The sequence below is a fragment of the Taudactylus pleione genome, unplaced genomic scaffold (assembly GCF_031769625.1).
Source record: "Taudactylus pleione unplaced genomic scaffold, aTauple2 ptg000374l, whole genome shotgun sequence".
NCBI classification, from domain to species: Eukaryota; Metazoa; Chordata; class Amphibia; order Anura; family Myobatrachidae; genus Taudactylus; species Taudactylus pleione.
The window spans coordinates 1,424,282-1,447,488 of record NW_028284775.1 but is presented as its reverse complement, the minus strand read 5'-3'; the positions used below and the strand labels follow the sequence as shown (position 1 = coordinate 1,447,488).

At 46.6% G+C, this 23,207-nt stretch overlaps 1 protein-coding gene across 8 annotated transcripts in view; it reads right to left on the bottom strand.

The window, feature by feature from the left end:
• Positions 1 to 23,207, bottom strand: part of KDM6A (lysine demethylase 6A) — a 179,300-nt gene that overhangs the window by 76,504 nt on the left and 79,589 nt on the right. For all 8 annotated transcript variants that reach the window (XM_088444933.1, XM_088444935.1, XM_088444937.1 and 5 more), the window contains 2 exons: positions 14,709 to 14,763; positions 6,716 to 6,750 (listed from right to left, as the gene is read on the bottom strand). In XM_088444933.1, the coding sequence (XP_088301059.1) occupies positions 6,716 to 6,750; positions 14,709 to 14,763 (90 nt within the window). The remainder of the gene's footprint in view (positions 1 to 6,715; positions 6,751 to 14,708; positions 14,764 to 23,207) is intronic.

The window sequence follows — 23,207 nt, the reverse complement described above, 5'->3', positions numbered from 1 at the left end:
GAACGTGTGGAATGAGCCGAAATGGACGAAGGAGGCAGACGGTCGGCACTAACATAAGCCAGATGAATAGTCAGCTGAATCCTACGTGCCAAAGTCTGCTTAGACGATGGACAACCCCTCCAAACAGCATCATAGAGGACAAAAAGCACCTCAAACTTAAGGAGGGACGCTGTCCTGGCAACATAGGTGCGGAGACCGTAACCACATCCAAGGCAGAAGAACCACCAGAGTCCTCCACCAACGACGGTACCAGGAAGGAAAGCGGCTACCGTCCGGAGTTCCGCCCTATCAGCATGAAACACAAGGTAAGGTGCTTATCAGACATAGCCCCCCCATTCTGAAACTCTACGAGTCGAAGCAAAAGCCAGAAGGAGGACCTTCTTTCAAGACAGGTACTTAAGATCAACATCCTCCAAAGGTTCAAACATGGGCGACTGAAGAAACAGAAGCACTAAGTTTAGATCCCAGGGAGCTATTGGAGGTACGAAAGGGTGCTGCGAGTGCAAGACCCCTTAAAGAATGTCAGCATCTCAGGAAAGAAGGCCAATTTCCTTTGAAAGGAAAATGGAAAGGTCAGAGACTTGCACCTTTAAGGTTCCTAGACGAAGGTCAGAATCCAGACCTGTCTAAAGGAAAAGCAGAAACCGTGGATAAACGAAAAGTCCTAGACAGAAGACCCCTGACTGGAACACCATGATATAAGCACGCCAGAAGCGATGATCATGCGCAGCCGAAACTGGCTTCCTGGCACGTATCATGGTGGGAATAACCGCGTCTGGGATGCCACTGCGTCTTAGGATATCGGTTTAAAAGAGCCACCCCGTTAAACGCAGTTGCGCTAAGTTGGGGTGTATGAAAAAACCCCGCTGTAGAAGATCCGGGCGCATAGGAAAGGACCACGGATCTTCTGTCAATAGAGACCAAAGGTCCGAGAACCAACTTTTTCGAGGCCAGTTCTGAGCCACGAGAATTACAGAGGCTGTCTCTTGTTTATCCCTTTTTAGAAGACAAGGAAGACGCGGAATCGGAGAAAAAAAGTAAACGAAGTCGTAGATCCACTGACTTGTCAGAGCGGCTACTGCTTCCGCCTGTGGATCTCGAGTTCTTGACACGTATACTGGGAACTAGTGTTCCCGCTAGGTTGTTTTAGCGGAGCGCGGCACCCTGCCCTCTTTCTGGAAGGCAAAAAGCGACCTGCCCTAACAGCCTGCGGGAACTGTCTTCACCCACGGGTCACAGTGTCCCGCAGGTGAAGAAATGTGCGGTGACCCGGTCACCGCCGGAGAATAGACGCCGGGCGCATGCGTCCAGCATCTATTCTCCCTGTCTGCAGGGCTTGGGGGCTGCCCGGCGTGTTCCTAAGTGCCGGGCACGCCCCCAAGAGTGACGAAAAGGGGACGCGTCTTATAGACACGCCCCCTTTTTGATGACCACGCCCCCTTCTCGGACGCGCCCTCTCTAGCTCCGGCGCCCTGCCTCGCGCCGGAGCTAGAGTGAACACTAGGGAACAATTCAGTCGTGACGCCATGAGGTTCACCTGAGGACATCCCCATCGACGTATCAGCGCGCTGAACACGTCTGGATGAAGCTTCCATTCTGGATATCCTGTCGACCTAGGTAATCTGCTTCCCAGTTGTCCACACCCGGGATGAATACCACCGACAGGATAACTTACTGGTTCTCGGCCCACCGGAGGATCTGAGTTACTTCTCGCATAGCCATGCGACTCAAAGTTCCTTGTTGGCCGTTGATGAAAACAGACTGAACTCTTACCGGATGAGCCCTTTAGAAACTCTGTTGCCTCTATCAGAGCATTGTTCGCTCTGAGTTCCAACGCATTTATGGCCCACTTCTGTTCTAGAGGGGACTCTTGAACCTGAAAGTGGTAATCGAGGACTACTGCTCTCCATCCTCGGAGGCTGGCATCCGTAGTTACGATGATCCAGTTCCACACTCCGAATCTCCGGCCCGCTAAAAGATTGGAGGATTGCGTCCACCAGAGAAGGCCACTCTGGTAACTGGCTCAGACGGATCTGTCGCTGTAGAAGCAGATGAGACCCTGACCCCTGGAGTGAAACCAGCCGAACTGTAGTGCTTCGAAAGCAGCTACCATCTTTCCTAAGAGACACAGACAAAGAAGCATTGACACCTTCTTTGGTCTGAGGACCAGCTGGACTAACCACCGGATATCCCTGGCCTTGTCTGTTGGAAGAAGAAATAAATAAATAAAAATCCTCTGTGATTGATCTGATAGAAGAGATACTGATGGAGCCTTGAGCAACAGATCGTCCAAATAATGGATTATGTTCACTCCTGATGACCGAAGCAGAGCGATCATGAATATGCGGGGAGCCGAGGATAACACGAACGGCAATGCCCGAAACTGGTAATGATCTTTCAATATGGCAAAATGCAGAAAAGCTTGGTGTGGTTCCCATGGGAACATGGCGATAAGCATCCTTGATATCCAGGGATAATAGGAACTAACCTGGTTCCAAGCTCGCAACAACAGACTGCAGAGATTCCATTTTGAAACGATACATCTTTAGATACAGGTTGAAGGACTTGAGGTTCAAGATGGGCATGACCGCACCCTCCGGTCTGGGCACTACAAAACAGGCTTGAGTAAAACCCCATACCTCGCCGATGCTCCGGAACCGGAACTAACACAGATGACACTACTAGAGACCTGATAGCCTTGAAATGCTTGCAAGCAGGCTCCCACCGCAGGAGACCCCAGGTGGGACAGAAAACCATCATGCCACCTGTTTTCTCAGCTGGTTTAGATTCTGGTCTACGTGCAACCGTGTGTGGATGACCTCTACCTCCTCTCGGTTGCGTAGGAGCACCTCTGGCCATGAAAGGAATGAGGGGCTCAAAAGGAATGAAAGAAAGGTCCAGTACAAGGTCTTCTGGGATCTGGAGCTGTAGACGGGAGGAAAGAGGACTTACACACACACCCCCCCGCCCGCCCCCCCCCCCCCCGTGGCCTGGGATATACACTTGTCCCATTCCAGGCCAAAAAGCATGTCACCCGTTAATGGTAAACCCTCAACCGCACGCTTGGACTTTGCGTCCGCCTGCAACCACAGAGCTCTGCGTCCTGAAGTAGCAGATGCAGATATGCGATCACTAATCTGACTAATATCCTTTGAAGCTTCTCCCAAGTAAACTGCAGACTCACGGATGTGTTCTGCTAATAGACATAATTCTGGTCTGGAATTACCAGAGTCCAAACCTGAAATCAGCTGGTCAGCCCAGCAAACCACAGCCTTGTTAACACCGGCGGTAACAAGGGTAGGACTAAGTTGAGCTCCCGTTGCGGTATATATATAGATCTTAGTGTTGTCTCCAACTTACGATCCGAAGTGTCCTTTAAAACAGTAGCTCCCGGCACCGGGAGTGCTGTTTTCTTAGTGAGACGGGAAACAGACGCAGCTACAGGAGGAGGTGTTTCCCACTTCTCCATCATGGATGATGGAAAAGGGAAGCTAGACTGAACACTACGCCCAGAAGCAGACCAGGTGCTTTACCCTCTGCACCATCTCTGGATACACATTAAATAGTCAGTGGACGTGGGATCTGAACCCAGGTCTTGAAATTTTGAATTGTTTCCAGGCCACTGATAATTTCTTGTAAAACTTCCTCCAATTCACCCTCTACGGTATCCTCTGTGGCAAGGAATTCTTCGTCCGACTCCTCTGACTTGAAAACAGTCATTAGAATATGCTTTTGAGACGGGCTTTGGTAGGAAGTGGAGTGTGTAGGCACCGCTGTACCCATCACCTGAACCAGGGTGTCTAGAGACTTGGTAAAGTCAGCTACCCAGGGAGGTTGAGACCTGCGCGCCTCAGCCAACTCCGATGTTAAATTTGACATAACTCCTACCATGTCAGTGGCCCATGGCGAAGCAGGATAGCTAGTAATCGCCATCTGTGAATCCGTTGTTATATAAGCATCACATAACGTGGACCCAGTGGCATGTGGCTTGGTCTGTTTGTTGTTACACTTGGAACAGACAAACAGCCTTTGAGAAGCCTTGGTTCTGTTGGACATGGTACACACAGTCACCCAGAGAAAACACAGCATAAAACAGAAAAGACACAGACATATAAAAACAAGAAGGCTGTGGGACACAGAGGAGAAACCCCCCTCCCACAGATCAGATTCCCCTGCACTTACACCCCAGTTACTTACAGCCTTTTTACCATGGATGTAATCAGGGGGTGTACTTGTCCCGCAGCACAGGAGTGGCAGCAGAGGAATCCAGCCTTCTGTGTCTCTTACACTGCAATCTCCTGTTAGAGATGCAGTATGAGCTGCTGTGTAATTAAGAACTGCAGCCCTGCTGTTATACAGCCACTTGCCGTGTAGGGGAGAGAGACCCGCGCTGCCTTTAAGCTCCGCCCCCCTTCTTTGCGCCATAAAGGGCTAACAACCTCTTTACAATATGGCTTCTGAGGGCATTAACCTTCCCTCCCCAGGCACAGCGGGCCGCTTACCGCCTCTCTGCCCCGCGTGTAACAGCGGGGAGGGGGTGAGCCCGGCGGGAGGAAAGAGAGCAGGTGGCCGCGCTGGTAGCACACTTATCACCTGTCCCGCGCTACTGTTAATGTCCTCCTCCTCATAATGAGCTGCCCCGCACCAGGGTGAGCCGGGTGCCGCGCTTACCAGCGGGAGGAGGGAGAGGGAGAGCAATGGAGCCGCGTGTAGCGCTCTACATTAGCTGCCCAGCATACTAAACATGTAAAACCGCTGGGCAGCGGCGGGGCTGGGAGCCGGGGGATGCGCAGTTCCTTGTTGAGAATGTGCTGTGGTGGTAAGGAGCTGTCAGTGCTTTTCATATAAGCGCTGTGCACTCCTTCCTGCCTCCTATAAGGCAGGACGCCAGGTACCCGGACCCCACCTTTAAAGAGGTGGCGAAGGGTACCTAAAAGTGTCAAAAGATGTAAAAATAAAGAAACCTAAATAAATAAAATATATGTATTGCTGGAGCACAGCAGATTGTGACCAGCTCCGTAGGCACATTTTCTAAACTGAGGGCTGATGGGGCATAGAGGGGGAGGTGCTTCACACTTCTAAATTATTTAAAGTGCCGGCTCCAGTTATCCACGCCTCTATACCCCAGCGTAAGCACCTCCAGTGTCCCCTAGTGGATGAAAGAGAAACAATGCTGATACTCTAGGGCGCCGTGATTCAAAAAAGTTTGGGAACCACTGGTATAGAAGGATCAGTGATGTTGTGTAGAGTATAGAGGGGTCAGTAATATAGTGTAGGGTACAGAGGGGTCAGTAATGTAATGTAGGCTATAGAGTTCAGCAGTGTAGGGTATAGAGGGATCAGTGATGTTGTGTAGAATATAGACGGATCTGTGATGCGGTGTCAGTAAAAATAATAATCCAAAGTACTCAGCACACTATTAAATTAAGACGCAAATTGCAGGAAAGTATGCAATATGTAAAAAAAAAATGCCATGCTTTGCACCACTTATGTTGCCCTGTGCTCCACTTGGTCTAGACCAGCCCCAATATGTATGTGTGTCTATTCAATATGGAATCACAAAGGTTCCATAGCAATGTGCATAGGGGCAGGAACATACAATTTTCAAGCTAATATATATAAAATTCACATTACTACAGTTTACAAATTGCATAGAAAAATAGGAAAGGGTTCTGCTCACAACCTGAACTTACAATCTGAAAGTAATAGGGCATAAACAGGGAGGGAGGATGCAAAAGGCATATTCAATTGCGGGCGGGCTTTTAAAAAAACAAACAAAAAACTGTGGTGCTGGATTTTGCTATTCAATTCAGGGGGACTGAAATTGGGATGCGGTAATTTCTATAGAAATCACTGCAGCTTTTTTCTCGCAGCTCCAGAGCAAGTCTGATTTTTCCTAAAATCGTTAATTTTAGGAAAAATCAGCGGGACTTGCTCTGGGACCCCGGCGACAGAGGACTATTTAAGTATTTGGAAGTTTCCAATTAGCTTATTTAGTCCTTAATTACTCACCTACCCGAAGTGGCGTCATCTGAATCCAGCGTCGGGGCCCAGTCTCCTGCACCAGGGTGAGTATGTCAGTGTGTGTGTTTGAATGAGTATGAGTGAGTATAAGTGAGTGTGTGCATGCGCGACCCCCAGTGTGTGTGACCCCGCAATGCATTTCCTCCCATTCCCTGGAACTGGCGCTGGGAGAACTACATCTCCCAGCAGCCCCCTCCCCAGTAACAAGATGGAGGTGAGGCCATCAGGAGCCATGGAGACCCCCAGCTAAGTAATATTTTTTCTCTTTTACGCAGCACAAGATTTTAAGTTCTGAAAACCCTGCAGCCACTTTTTTTTATTGGATACCGTGGGTATTGGGAGCACACATACCCACGGTAATCTGAAAGGGGGCACAAGATTTTTTACCTCGCGCCCAATTGGATATGCCCCTACGGTTTTAAAGCAGGGGGTACAGATACCAGTCTGAGCATGGGAGGGCAATACAGAGGTTGGGAGCAGAACATGAGAAATCATGAGGTAGAGAGTTTGTTTTCAAGTTACATCTGGAAAAATTTAACTATTATAGTTAATATGAAGCATTTTTGCAGGGGTGCAATTCTTCAGTACTTCTAAACCGACATCTAAAATGCTGCATTAAGCATGTTCTTGAGAATATTCTGCTATTTTAAATCAGCTACTTAACTAAAGCATCCCAAAAAACACATCTTACCTGTGTTTCGTACAAGTGAGCGATGTGAAACTGAACTGTATAAGAGAAAAAAAAAGTTATATTAAAACACTGGTTTGAATCAGTCACATTGGTTTTCTAACAGACTTAAAAAGCCAAATTTTTTGTGCTAATGAAGACAATAATCCCCTTTCCTTACTTAACCTAAAAGTGCAATTTCTAGTCTTCTGGAAAAGGCACACCCTCTTTATTATTATTGTTTATTTATATAGCACCACAAGTGTTCCGCAGCGCCTTACAAAGTACAAAAAAGTGACAAGGTGCATACACACATGCAACGATTTTTTGAATGATTATCGTTAACGAAATAGTTTATCGTTCAATCGTTGAAAAAATCGTTCACTTTCTAAATTATAACGATGAACGATTATCGTTCATGCGCATTCACGTTTGTAGTTTAGTCAGACTGACCAACTCAACGATTTTCATCGGGAATATGCAAAAATCGTTTGTAGTACAAAAAATCGTTCATTTCACTTTAAAAAATCTGACAAATAATCTGACAGAAAATCGTTCAGAAAATCATTGTGTGTGTATGCAGTTTAACAGTACAATACAAATACAATTGAGGACAAGTATAATATACATTGCTACATTGGTGCCCATAGCATCCAAATAAGCAACAGCGCATAAGCAACCAAGTGTTAGGTGCCCTAGTGGGGAGTAAGAAGTAGGTGAAAATAAAGTAAGGAGAAGCACAAGAGGGTAGACCCTCTGACATGCATCAGCAGAGGTATGGGTCATGATGAAGGGTCTTGTAAGGACCAATGTGACAATCACCTGTCCATGTTGAAGTCTACAATTTGTCAAAATCACCTTGACCAGTCAGTAATACAATAATTGTCATTTTGTAAAATATGCTCTAAAATAAATGATAGTCAACTCCCTTGATATGACAGAATGCACAGTATAATGTTGCAAAACAATGTTTATCATATACATTCCACGATGCTAGACACAATGAAACAGAAAATGTGAGGGGCTAGTTTCCCTTTAATTCACTCTGTGTTGTGCAACCACTGACATCACCATCCATTAATTTACCTAAATCACCAAAGGCAGAAATTAGGTTGTGAAGTCTTACTAATGAAAGAGTGCACTATAACCATTATATTAAATAATGTTTGTATAAATGATGCATCAGCTCCATGTGCACACAGTAGATACATTACAATGGTCAATGAATGTCCATCGAATCTTTTGTTAGATCATAGGTTGGCTTACAGTCTCAAATGTTAGAGGACACCCATGTTTGGTGCTTTTGAATCAGGCACCACTGAATAAGTCTGGAGAGGTTTCTGATGATTATGTTGGTAATGGTTAAACTCCGTATTTATGATACTTTTGCTCTGACCTGCCTTCACTTTACTGCAGCTCAATCATTACACAGGTCTGCGAAATTTAAGGTATTGAAAGCTTTTTTTAATAATAATTTTATATTCTTAATTATACTCCTGTGTACATCAAGAAATGGTATATTAAAAAAATGACCACATCACATTTGCCTACAAGGTGGTTACATACATTTTTAAGAAAAAACATGAAGTTTAATTGTTTTTGACATATTTATTGTGAAATACGAAGAAGTGTAGATGATATCACTGTTTTTCTCTTAATTACATAATAAAAAAACAATAAAATCAAACAATAGAAACAAAACCATAATTATTGAAAAAAAATCGTTAATATCTTGTATTTTTTTTACTTCAAATTTTGTTTTGTCGCTTTTCGCTTATAAGCTTTTTCTGTGTCGTCTATGTATCATCCAGCAGTAGTCAGCCATCATGCCGACGTCCCAACGACCCTGGTATCTTTTTTCTACATCTTTAACGTCTGGTGGAACCGTTCACCGTTCTTCACTGTAGTGTAGTGTGTATGTGTATGATGTGGTAGGCAGGGGTTAAAATGATCCGGCACAGGGCAAAACTGTGTTGCATCTGTTGTATTTGGTTCCACCTTCGCCAGCTCACCTTGTAGTAGTAGTGTGTGTGCAATGTTTCTTTAGACAGTATGGGGTTTAGGCCCTTTGTAAATTTCAGCTCCAGGCCCATGTGGACCTTAATCTGGCCCTTTGTGGGGGTGGGGAAGGGGGTGGGGAGTTTTATGACTGGAACTGAATTGCAAGTTCTATACTACCGACTGAATTTATTTAAGACAATGTTTTATAATAAATATAGGCAGAATACATTTATTACTTTAAAGAATATTAAAAAAATTACATTCATAAATACACGTTTTGCAGAAAAACGTGATGTGATATGCAAAATCAGGAGTCATTTTCGTGTTCAGAAGCCAAAAATCTATAAGTACCACATAAATTCGTTAACACAGGTCTGCAATGAAAAAGCTTTTTTTATCAGTGAACAGATTGCAATAGGAAATGAAAGAAACAGGAAGGCTATATGGATTTATTAAGCTGTGATGAGCGCCAGAATAACCTGATGTGCCTTAGCACATTTAAAGTGAAGTCATTTTATTACAAATAACAGCAGGTTGTACTGCCAAATTGCCAGGGCTTCCAAAGCTTTCGGCCTTTTGAAGGTTGCAAACAGGAAATATGAAGTTAATATGAAGCATTTAAAGGAAATTTGAAGATCGAATGTGAAAAAATAATGAAGGGTTAAATACTGATGTACTATCTCCCATGAAAAACTTGTAAATACTTTAAATCAGACTTTTGCCTTGGGTGCATTTCAATTTTAAAAGTTCCCATTTTGGAAATCCTGAGATATGCACACAATTAGCCAAACTGTGTTTGGTGTATATGGACAGGTTAGAAAGTCATTATAAAGAATAATACAGCAAATATTCATTATAACAAGAGGGCTTTAGTTTTTGGCTTATATGTAATAGCTGTTGCTAGATAAAGATAAAAATCTTGCATCAATGAAGGACTTTAACCACTTGTCTGGCACGGTCGTATCAGATACGACCATACCAGACTGAGCTTTCCCTGACATGGTCGTATCTGATATGACCAGTCACAAATGGCCACCAGGCTGCTACGGGAAGTTAATCTTCCCGCTGCAGCCTATTTCAGAGGGACCTTCTGGTCTCTCTACACCCGCGGCTCCCCCTCCTTTGTGTCCCGATCACTGCTGGCCACAGTGATTGGGCACCGTCGGTACCCCCCTCCCGGCGACTTTCCATAGAGGAAACAGCCAGGGCTCATGTAGCCGCGGCTGCTGTGACCCAATCACTGTGGCCAGCAGTGATCGGGCAGCCGGGCCCACCCCCTTCAGTGAGAGCCGCCGCTGTGGTATGTATCCGGGACGCCAGCGGGACACCCTCCCGCTGCGGCTCCGGAAGTGGAAACAGTGATCAATTGGTTTTGTAGAAGCAGCAGCGGCGGCTCTGGTAGCCGCCACTGTGCTAGGAATCCGGGCCTCAGCTCCTCCTTGATGCCCATTGTTATAAGGCCAGGCCATGAAGAAATATAATTATATATATATATATACTGTAGAAATAAACACGTGTGTGTGTGTAAGCAGGAGCAGAGATAGATATATATATATATATATCTCAGAGCCTGATTAGGGATGGAAACCGACCATCGATGGTTTGCAAGCCATCGATGGTCTGACTGAAAACAAGTGGTTTGCCATTGCTGGCGGCCATCAATGTTGCACCATCGATGGCAACCCTCAATTGAAGATTAGGAAACATCGGCAGTAGTGGTCTACACAGATCTCCTCGACCAATCGCTAAACAAATGATGGCTTCTAACGATGGTTGACCATCGATGGTACAGCTGTCAATGGCCATAACTACAGTATAACATAAAAATTGCTATTTTTATGGTAAACTGTTTGAAAAAATATTTTTTTTCAAATAAAATAGTGATGGATACGTTTAAAATTATGTTCTTGATCTAATTCAATCATAAAAGAAACCGACAATTTTGAGCAGTTTTTGGAAAAAGAATTTGTCAGTTAAGTGGTTAAAGATCATGTGCTAAAGGCAAGTAAATGTAGTATGTTCTAAAAGATACAGTGGAAGGAATGTACTTGAAAACTGGTCAATGTGATGGTACAAAGGAGATGCTGTAATCCAAAGCAACCATTTTTCATAAATGCCCCCCGTACTTTGCGGATCATCTTTGGCCTCCAGTTAGAGAGCAAAGTCGGCTCTCTCATGTTACAGCACTAAGACCAGCTATATGCATGTAAAAACCAAACAAAAAAGTAGTAAAGCTGGGTACACACTTAAGCCACCCAGCTGCTGACCGAATGTCCCGCTGACCGTGCAGCAGATTTGGTAATTTATACAGCCATGGCCAAAAGTTGAGAATGACACAAGTATTGGTTTTCACAAAGTCTGCTGCTTCAGTTTTTATGATGGTAATTTGCATATACTCTAGAATGTCATGGAGTGATCAGATGAATTGCAATTATTTGCAGCGTCCCTCTTTGCCATGACAAAAACAACATTTCCACTGCATTTCAGCCCTGCTACAAAGACCAGCTCACATCATGTCAGTGATTCTCTTGTTAACAGGTAAGTGTTGACAAGGACAAGGCTGGAGATCACTCTGTCATGCTGATTGAGTTAGCACAACAGACTGGAAGCTTTAAAAGGAGGGTGGATCTTGAAATCATTGTACTTCCTCTGTGAACCATGGTTACCTGCAAGGTAACACGTGCAATCATCATTGCTTTGCACAAAAAGGGCTTCAAAGGCAAGGATATTGCTGCTAGTAAGACTGCACCTAAATCAACCATTTATCGGATCATCAAGAACTTCAAGGGGAGAGGTTCAATAATTGTGAAGAAGGCTTCAGGGCACCCAAGAATGTCCAACAAGCGCCAGGATATCTTCTGAAGTTGATTCAGTTGTGGGATCGGGGCACCACCATTGCAGAGCTTGCTCAGGAATGGAAGCAGGCAGGTGTAAGTGCATCTTCAAGCACAGTGAGGCGAAGGACTTTTTTTTAGGATGGTCTGGTGTCAAGAAGGACAGTAAAGAAGCCACTTCTCTCCAGGAAAAACATCAGGGACAGACTGATATTCTGCAAAAGGTACAGGGATTGGACTGCTGAGGACTGGGGTAAAGTTATTTTCTCAGATAAATCCCCTTTCAGATTGTTTGGGGCATCTGGAAAGACGCTTGTCTGGAGAAGGAAAGGTGAGCGCTACCATCAGTCCTGTGTCATGCCAACAGTAAAGCATCCTGAGACCATTCATGTGTGGTGTTGCTTCTCAGTCAAGGGAGTGGGCTCACTCACAAATTTGCCTAAGAACACGGCCATGAATAAAGAATGGCACCAAAACATCCTCCAAGAACAGTTTGGTGACAAACAATGCCTTTTCCAGCATGATGGAGCACCTTGCCATAAGGCAAAAGTGATAACTAAGTGGCTTGGGGAACAAAACATCTAAATTTTGGGTCCATGGCCAGGAAACTCCTTAATCCCATTGAGAACTTGTGGTCAATCCTCAAAAGGCGGGTGGACAAACAAAAACCCACAAATTCTGACAAAATCCAAGCATTGATTAGGCAAGAATGGGCGGTCATCAGTCAGTATGTGGCCCATAAGTTGATTGACAGCATGCCAGGGCGAATTGCAGAGGTCTTGGAAAAAGAATGGTCAACACTGCAAATATTGACTGTTTGCATAAACTTAATGTAATTGTGACACTTATGAAATGCTTGTAATTTTACTTCAGTATACCATAGTATTATCTGACAAAAAGGTCTAAAAACACTGAAAGAGGAAACTTTGTGAAAACCAATACTTGTGTCATTTTCAAAACTTTTGGCAATGGCTGTACACACTTACCAAACGTCCGCTTGATATGTCTGGCCAGACATCACATCTGGGCGCGCATTTAAATTTGCCCTCCCAGTTGTGACGTCAGTGTCAGCGGGTGATGCGGGCAGTGTATGGGTGGATAGCAACTACAGAGCCCGGACACAGAGGCAGATGTACTGATATATCTGTAAGGTAGGGTATAGGCATCGGCTGTGCTGCAGGGCCGACCTGTCATCTAAACGGCGTTGTTCACAAACATATTGTCTGCTCACGCCAGCAGATGAACTATGCGATATGTCACTCGTCGGCATAACATAGTGTGTACCCAGCATAAGAGATGGAACACTGGTAAAGCACAATGAATGGTGCAACACCAACAACTGTGAAATGAAAGTCTCCATAACTGCAATTGTTGGTCAATGAATCTTAAAGATTGTGTTATTGTGAGCATTGCTGCAGCTATGCCTATTTAGCAAAATGTATGCATTAAGAAATAACCAAGTAAGTATGTGTTCGGCATCCCCGTGGTCAGAATGCCGACGCTTACATTACCGGCGCCAGTATACAGGCCTCCAGGATGCCGAAGGTAAGTAACGGGGTTGGGGGAGGGTTAGGTTCAGCCACTAGGGGGGAGGTAAGGGTTAGGCACCAAAGAGAAAGGGGTTAGGGTAGGGAGAGGAGGAGGGTTAGCATACCGACCAACAAGTGTCAGTATGTTAACACTCTTGAGATCCCGGCGTTGAGATTCTGACCGCCAGGATCCCGACAATGTATTTCATACCATTTCAACCAAGTAAAATGCAACTAAGCTATGAGGGATCTGGGTACTTAAGCATAGGCATGCCATATCATCCCTTTAATCCGGGACACACATGAATTACACAGGTTCTGTGGCTGGCTAAATTCAAGCCTGGATTTCACATCGTTATAATCAACCACAGAACCATAGGCATCCCAGATTAAAGGGATATTATAGCAAGCATACTTAAGCGTATCAGCAGTCAGAGTGACTAGTGGAAAGAGAAGGTAAATAATGTACTTCCCTAAGCAAAGATCTCTGTAATCATCAACATAAGCACAATATGAATATTTTTATACTGTTATCCCTTATTTACATTGGACAAATACAAGAGAAAAACATAGGCTTGGTGTTTCTTTAAGATATTTGACATTAGGAATTTGTTGGAAGACATTTGGGGGCGTTTCAATGTTTTTTTTTTTTTTTTTAGTTTAGACCCCCTATAAAAAGTCCGATTAAACAATTCACTTATTGCTCCGTTCAGGCATGCATAGCCGTGATTAGACATTCCTTTTTGCAGCCTTCTGAGGTGACAAACAGAAATGTGCAAAAAATCTGCAGTTTGGGCGCCCAAAGCAAGACTTTAGACAGTGTTAGCTGCTGTACACAGCTAAGCCCCGTGCTTTTGGGCATGCACATACGGCACGGACGCCCAAACGGAGCAACAATTGCTCAGTTAGGCAGCCATTGCGTTTTGGGAGCCCAAAAAACTATTTTATCGCCCCCTTGAAGTCTGAGAAGACTATAACCTAAAGCACTGTCAATTTGTGCGCCCTAGAGTATCAATTTTTTTTTTTCATGGCACAGCCAATAGTTTCTTATTTTGAGAATTTTATTTTCAATTAAGTAGTGTCCATCTGTCATACTTAGGATCAGTTATGAGGTGGAGGACAGGGTTGTGTTCCTGTTTGTCTACATATTTCATGATAAGCAAAACCAGTGCAGGTGGCTGCCAATCACATTGACCGTAAATAATTTGATTTGGTCCTGGACCACTACCCGTTGACACCCCTGCAAGGACCCTGCAGCACCCAGTTTGGATACCACTTGTCTAATTGGTATGCGTTGATTCTTCAGTTACTTGTACAATAAGCGCTCTGTATTTAGATTGGAGCAGGAAGCATATGAGACAACTCTGGCAGGGGACCAATTAAATTACATTCCTGGTATTAAGGAAAAGACAAGACCTGAGCTTGGACTTGTACAATAGATAGTTATCTCCATTGCACTTTATGGTAGAGGCGCGGACAGATCCCTCATTTGCTTTCTCTGTAAGAATCGGCATAAGCATAGAATGAGTGGCCGTTAGCCTGCACAACATGTGGAAAGTTACTCTCATGATTAGCTTCTTCTTAAGATTTCTGACCATCCTATAAGCTTTAGCGTACATAACATGCTAAGCAGGACACAAGTATTATACTTACTTTCAGCTTTGGACAAAGTGCAGGGATTACAGTCAATCAAAGCCAACTGAAAATGCTGTGGGGAGAAGGAAAATTAGCTAAAAACTTTTCGTTTTTTTCACACTTATGTAAACTAAACCACTTCTTGACATTTTAATTTACATATTTATATTTAGGAGGATGAAATTTGGTCACCCTGCTGTTGAAAAAACAATACTTGTTAATTATGCAGATGCCAACTGATTCTGCTTACCAGTCATTTGAGGGAGGCTTTATTTTGTTGAGTGCGCTGTTTCCTCATACACCTAGCCTCAAAACGCCATATGGTGTGAGATGCATGGCGTAGCGAGCTGAGCAATGTAGCGTAGTGACTCTCTTTTGATATTCGTCTTAGTCGCACCGCAGACGCAGCAAAACACCACTCAAACTGGACCAAAAACACCAGGTTGCAACCTTAATCGCTTAGGAATTAGTTTTAAATATGCCCAAAATCACAGATGAAGTACAAAGGACCTTGACATGAAAAAAAAAGCAGAGGCCGCTGCATTGTAGCACTTTGTATACAGACTCATTCGCACACAAATGTAGAAGTGTCACATACCAAAATGAATCCATGCACTCTATAAGCAGTTTTGGTCGCATTGCGACTAAGACACGTATTCCAGCAGAAGAGATGCACAGAGCGAGCAGAGGTGCATGGGACCTGGCGCACCGACAAGGGCTGTTTGGCACGACTGCGGCAATAGTGTTTGAGTATACATTTGTAGCATCACTTACTGGTATGCCAACAGACACAGGTGCATGATATTAGAATACAGACAGGAGGGGGTGAGAGAGATGCATAGATGGGGGATGGGACAGCTGGGCTGACAGGCTATGTCCGTGAGATCAGCGTGGAGGAGGGTGAAGAGTTGACACCAGGCTGCATAGAAATGCAGGAGAACAGATATAATAAATGACACATGGGCGGAGTTATGTGGTGCCTATTATTTAACAAGTACCAATATAAAAAAATACAACCCTAAAACCACAAGATACCATTACCAGATGGACATGTATAAGACAGTCTTAATGAAAAGGATGACACACACGGAAACATACTCCATGATTACCCTGCACTGGAAAGCACACTGCAGCTGATATACAGCTTTGACTGTAGCAAGTACAAGCTAAGGAAAAAACAGTATTACAGTTTTAAAAACTTGACTGCTGTCAAATGAACGGATACATTTGGGATGTCATTTTTAGAGTAGATTTACACACATCAAAACAAATATACCACAGTGGATTCAGAATCAGCATTCATACCTGTAAATTCATTTATCCTTTGTGCACTGATGCATATGAATAGATTGGTCTGCTTTGGAACTGTTACCATGGCAATGTTACTTCGAGAATTTTAAAATCATTAAATATGATGTAAATAGCACTAGGATAATGGCAGAATGTTATGCAAATCAGTCCTGTATAACAAGTAACACACAATCATGTTACAACTCCAAATACAAAGGTGAAAAGAAGAGATTGCGCTATAAACTGTGCACTCAAATAATTCTGACCTAAAAAGGCACCCAGAGTGCAGGAATAAAAAATACAAAATGCCACCCCCTCAGCTGTATTATCTCTAGAGCTATCCAAAACACAAAATTGCAATAATATTTCTCACAAGTGATTAAGAATCTGGTACGCTTAATTGAAGACAAATACAGGGTCAGGAATTCTACTTAAAAACAAAACACAAAAAAAGGATTATATTGGATGGACTGGAACAATAGAAATATCATTAAAATTCAAGAGGGAAAAAAAAGCAGCGAGAATGTCTCAGGTCTACTAACAAGCATATCAGTATCTTGATGTTAGACAAAAATGAAGCAATAGGCAGAAGAAATACAATGAAATACAGAGAAGTAAAGACACTCACCGATGCTGAAAATAAGATAAATCCTTACTAATTTCAGAATCCTGTCTGCAACAAGCAGCAGCAGCTACAGAACATCTGCACCTCATACAAATATTGCAGTACTGAAGCTGGCTACTGCTGTGTGAAATGGTTATTATGCAGGAGAGGCCACTGCAGTTCAGAGACGACACACAATACCTCAAGGCAGACAGCAGTCTATAGAAATTTAAATCCACAGTAAGAGGATTTACCTACTGTAGAAAGTGTTGCCTTGAATTTTAAAAAGTAACAGACTTGAGGATATAGATATATATATAGCTCCACATACATATATATATTTATATATATATATATATATATATATATATATATATATATATATATACACACATTATATATATACACATATATGTGTGTATATATATATATATATATATATATATATATATAATATGAGATATGGTAAAAAACTTACCCTTGTTATCTCTATTTCTACGAAGTCCATAGGGTTCCACAGGATACCCTGGGGGTATAGGTGTGACGTCAGTCATCGGGCACCAAAGAGTTAAGCTTTCAGCCTCCCAGGATGCACTAGGTCCCCCTCCTATACCCCGCCCCCGAGCCAAGGCATCTCAGTTAGTTACCAAGCCATAGGCCGGAGGAGGAGAAGGAAGAGAGATAACAAAGATCTGGACACATACAAGAATCACATTCTCACCAGAGGGAGACTGAAAACCGGTGACCAGAGTAAAGCCCACCTGCAGCACAGGTGCGACAGGGCGGGAGTCCTGTGGAACCCTATGGACTTCGTAGAAATAGAGATAACAAGGGTAAGTTTTTTACCATATCTCATATTTTCTACTTCAGGGTCCATAGGGTATCCACAGGATACCTTGGGGATGTCCCAAAGCAGTATCCTTTAAGGGTGGGGACGCTCCTGTGCAGAAAGGAGAATCCGCCGCCCGAAGGAAGCATCCTGAGAGGCGAAGGTGTCAAACCTGTAATACCTCACGAAGGTATGGACAGAGGACCACGTAGCAGCCTTGCAGATCTGGACTGCAGAGGCACCACGTCGAGCTGCCCACGAAGGACCCACAGACCTAGTGGAATGAGCCTTCACAGAAGGAGGAACCGGCAGGCCTTCATGAAGATAAGCTTCAGAAATAGCCATACGGATCCAGGCTGCCAAAGTTTGCTTTGAAGCAGGCCAACCCTTTTTACGGAAGCCATAGAGGACAAACAAAGCGTCCGACTTCCTAAACAAAGAAGTGCGGTCAACATAAGTCCTTAAGGCCCGCACAACATCCAAAGAGGCCTCACCCACGGAAAGACCCGGTGAGTTAAAGGCCGGAACAACGATTTCCTCGTTAACATGAAACTGGGAAACAACTTTGGGAAGAAACTCGGGCCGAGTGCGGAGCACTGCCCTGTTCCCATGAAAAACCAAGAAAGGGTGTCTACAAGAAAGAGCCCCTAACTCAGAAACACGTCTGGCCGAAGCAATAGCCAGAAGGAAAACAGTCTTAGCTGTTAGCCATTTAAGATCCACTGAGCCCAGTGGTTCAAACGGCGGTCCTTGGAGAGCCCTCAGGACCACAGCCAAATCCCAAGGCGCCACAGGTGGAACAAAGGGCGGCTGAATGCGGACAACACCTTGCATAAAGGTGCGCACATCCAGGATTGTAGCAATCCTACGGTGAAACCAGACAGACAGGGCCGAAACCTGTACCTTCAAAGAAGCAAGGCGAAGCCCATGATCTAGTCCCGCTTGTAGGAAGGCGAGAATCCGAGACAGACGAAACTCCCGCGGTGCATAACCTCTCGGTCGACACCACTGGAAGAACGTATGCCACACGCGATGGTATATCCTCGCAGAAGACGGTTTCCGAGCTCGCAACATGGTACGCACCACAGAGCTGGAAAACCCCCGGGACCTCAGCATGGCCGTCTCAACAGCCACGCCGTCAAAGACAGCCGAGTCAGGTCCAGGTGAAGACAAGGACCCTGAGACAGAAGGTCTGGTCGTAGCGGCAACCGCAGAACACTGACCACGGACAGACCCTGAAGGTCTGAGAACCAGTGCCGTCTGGGCCACCGAACGGACAGAGCATCCACCAGAGACGCCCCTTCGTCTCTTGTGCGAGACCCGTACACCGGCAACTTGTTGTTGTGCCGGGACGCCATGAGGTCGATCTCTGGAAGACCCCACCTGTCCACCAGCAGTTGAAAAACGTCCGGGTGCAGGGACCATTCCCCCGGATGAATTTCCTGGCGACTTAGAAAGTCCGCCTCCCAATTTAGCACTCCCGGGATGAAGACCGCTGATATGGCCGGAAGATTGCGCTCCGCCCAAACCAGGATCCGAGAAACCTCTACGAGAGCCGCCCAACTGCGGGTTCCTCCTTGCCTGTTTATGTAGGCCACGGTGGTAGCGTTGTCCGACTGGACCTGTACCGGGTGACCCTGGAGAAACCGATGTGCCTGCTGGAGAGCATTGAAAACCGCACGGATTTCCAAGATATTTATGGGAAGCTCCGCTTCTGTCGGCGTCCACCTGCCCTGGAACAAGTGTGGACCCAAAACCGCTCCCCAGCCCCGAAGACTGGCGTCCATTGTCAACAGGACCCAATTTGGAACCCAGAACGGACGTCCCTTGTTGAGGTGGGTCGTCTGTAACCACCAAGCAAGGGACAGGCGAACCTCCGGGGTGAGCACAAACGTCTGGGACTTCAGAGACTGAGGCAGCCCGTTCCACTTGGACAGGATCAGGTGCTGCAGAGGTCTGGAGTGAAACTGGGCGTATTCCACCATGTCGAACACCGACACCATGGAGCCCAGTAACCTCATCGCCGAGTGTAGGGACACCCGGCGGCTGTGCTGACAACTGCGCACCCTTGACTGTAAAGCAGAGATCTTGTCCTCCGTCACGAAGATCCTTTGCTGTCCCGAGTCCAATAAGGCTCCAAGATGCAGAATCCTCCGAGACGGGATTAGAGTGGACTTCTGCCAGTTGATTAGCCAGCCATGCTGTTGTAGCAGTGCAATGGTCAGGTCCAAGTGGCGTAACAGGAGCTCTGGAGATCCTGCCACCAATAACAGGTCGTCCAAGTACGGCAACATGCGGACTCCCTGCAGTCGCAGAGAAGCCGCCATGACCGCCATCACCTTGGTGAAAACCCGTGGTGCTGTCGCCAGGCCAAAAGGTAACGCCCGAAACTGGAAGTGGTCGCTGCGGATTGCAAACCTGAGGAACTGTTGATGGCGCAAAAGAATAGGGACATGCAGGTAAGCGTCCTGTATGTCCAATGACACCATGTAGTCCCCAGGTTCCAGCGCCAGAATGATGGACCATAGGGTCTCCATCCGAAACTTCGGTACCCGCAAAGACCTGTTGAGTGCTTTGAGGTTGAGAATCGGACGATACGACCCATTGGGTTTCTGTACCAAAAAAAGATTTGAATAGAAACCCTGGCCCCTCTGGAAGAATGGAACAGGCACTATAACTCCAGCCTGGAGCTTAGTGTGCAATACCTTCCGCAGCTCCGTAGCCTTGTTCCGGTCTGATGGTAGACCCATGGTGAAGAATCGAGCCGAGGGTCTGTGCCGGAAGGAGAGGGCGTACCCGTGGGAGACCACCTCCAGAACCCAAGTGTCTGTCGTAGTGGTCGACCAACACTGGGCGAACTGCAGCAGGCGGCCACCCACCCTGGGATCCCCCAAAGGGAGGCCCGGACCGTCAGGCCGCAGGCTTGTCATCTGGCTTGGGGGCTGGACGTCTGGTACTCCATGTCTGCTTCCAGGGCTTGACCAATTTCTTAGGGCCAGCCTGTCGAGGAAACGACTGTGGTTTGGGCCTGCCCTGGGCCCTAGATGACCGAAAGGACGATGGTCCAGAACCAGAAGGAGCAGCGGCCGACGGGAGACAAGCCGATTTGGCTGCCGCCAGCGTGGCCACAATCTTATCCAGATCCGGACCGAAGAGAACTTCTCCGGTAAACGGCAACGCCTCCAGACCCCTTTTGGAATCTGCGTCCGCCTTCCAGGATCGCAGCCACAAGGTGCGACGAGCAGCTACCGCTGCTGAAGAAATCCTAGACACCAGAGTACTAATGTCTAGGGCCGCCTCGTTGATGTAGGTGGCCGAATCACGGAGATTGCCAATCAACTCCGCCTGTTCGGCCGGACAGTCGGAATCAAAAGAAGCCTCTAATGAATCCGCCCAGCGCTCCGTCGCTCTGGCAACCCAGCAAATGGCCATAGCCGGCCGTGCTGCCCCCCCCCACAAGGGAATAAGCGGACTTCAGGCAGATCTCCACCTTGCGGTCCGTAGCATCCTTAAGGGAGGACATGGATGGCATCGGCAATGTGGCACTACCGACAAGACGGGTCACGTGAGAATCCACCTGTGGAGGGGATTCCCACTTGGCAAAATAATTATCCGCGAACGGATAAGCCACCGCCAGGCGTCTCTGCGGCTGGTATCTTTTGCCAGGCTGTTTCCACGCCTCCTCTAAATGGTCCACCAACTGACCCGAAAGAGGAAAGACTGTGGCATCGCCCTTCACATCTTTGAAAAAGGCATACTTAGATTTAGCCGCTGGGGGAACTTCGTCCTCAATCACCAAGGCTGTGCGGACCGCCCGAATAAGTCCAGGAATATATACTTTGGACTTGGCATCATCGTCCTTAGCATGGAGAGGTTCCTGATCGTAAGGATCCAGAATCTCCCCATCATCAGACGTCCCCTCGTCATCCTCAAAAGGAGCCGACAGACGCCACCGGCTGTTTATGCGGCCGCATCACAGACTCCCCTTTCAACACATCCGACAAGTGCTGTACAGAACTCGTCAGGGAGTTAACCCACGCTGGCTCCTGAGAAACCGGGAGCGGGGAAATAGGGAGACTGTGGGGTACCACCAATTGTCGTGGGAAACCCTGCATGGGTGACGACACCACTGACTGCTGGGACAAACCCATCGGTGTAAACGTGGGCTGCGGAGCCAACTGGCCCACTAAGGCTGTAAGCGCTTGAGCGAAACAAGCCCAGGGCGGCTCCTGTACCGGTGCAGTAACCGTAAGAGGCCGCGCCATAGACAAACACTGCCGGCAGAGGCCCTCCGCGCTACCCTCCCCCTCCGCTAACGGTACTTTACACGTAGTACACTGTAGCCGGAGGGGAAAATCACTTTCAGACATGATGGCACCACGTATGTGACCCCTCTCACCAATTATATATTTAAGAGGCGAGAGACCACCCTGCAGCACCGCACCGCAAGGGCTTAGTAGAAAAAACAGGGACAGTATAAAGCTGACAGTTTAGAAAAAAAAAGTTACAGGCAGCAGCGCTAGCACAGTCACATACAATGCAGAGAAATAACAATTCCTGCACTAACAGCGCTGATCACTCAACTACACAGACACAGGGCCTGGTAGGACACAGCGCTGCATACACAGACCTGACCACAGCGGAGGAGAGGTATGCGGGGGGACCCAGACCACGATGCTTCCAATGCAGGCTTCCAGCAGCGTTCACCATGCTTCAGAAAAGATGGCCACCGAGGAGCAGAGAGAAGGCTGGCCTGGGGGAGGAGCGCTGACACAGGGCCAGTCAGCACAGTGCAGAGAGGGCTGTGTGCAGCGGGGGAGGCGCCGGCTGTGAGACAGGGAAGGCGCGCTCCCCTGGCATGCATTTAACCCCTGGGACGCCGCAGCGCTACCGCTCTGCTGCGGTCCGCTGTCCCAGGGGGTAGTGGAAGCGCAGGTTGGTCGCCTGGCTCCACGCTGCAGCCAGTCGACAGGGAGCCCCCTGCCTGGGGACTTAGGACCATGTGATCAGCGGGGACCCCCCGCGGGACCCCGCTGCTTACCTCTGTCCCCCTTGAATCCGGCCATGGTCCGGAACATCTGGGGTCACCGCTAGCTGTGACTCCAGATGTCCACCAGCATCCCCGGATCAGTACCGGCGTTCTGGTACCGGCGGGGTGTAGGGAAGACAGCATGGACGTCAGGACTGACTGTCCATGCTGTTCATCCAGATGTGCAGCCACAGCTGCATGAAGAAAAAGCTTCAGGGGCTCTTCTAAGCCCCCCTCTAGCAGGTGCCTCAGACTACGGCCGGGCACCAAACGAAACTGAGATGCCTTGGCACGGGGGCGGGGTATAGGAGGGGGACCTAGTGCATCCTGGGAGGCTGAAAGCTTAACTCTTTGGTGCCCGATGACTGACGTCACACCTATACCCCCAAGGTATCCTGTGGATACCCTATGGACCCTGAAGTAGAAATATATATATATATATATATAAAACTCTCTCTAGATATCCACATACACCAACGGCATTCAGTCAGGGTAGACAGAGCCTCCCGTGTCATACTGCAGAATTTTGACTATAAAAATTATTACAATACTGCAAAGATATTAATAACTTAGAAACATCTTTTGTATTATTCTGAACGTTTTTAGAGGCATAGCTCAGCACAATTGCAGCACTCCCTGGAAATATAGGGAGACACGAGAGATGAGGCAGTAAGAGCTCAGCCTCACCACTGATAGCTCAGACACTGCCTGGAGCTGGGGGCTGGGCCACGAAGCCAATAAAACAGAGCTAATAGAGAAATGCCT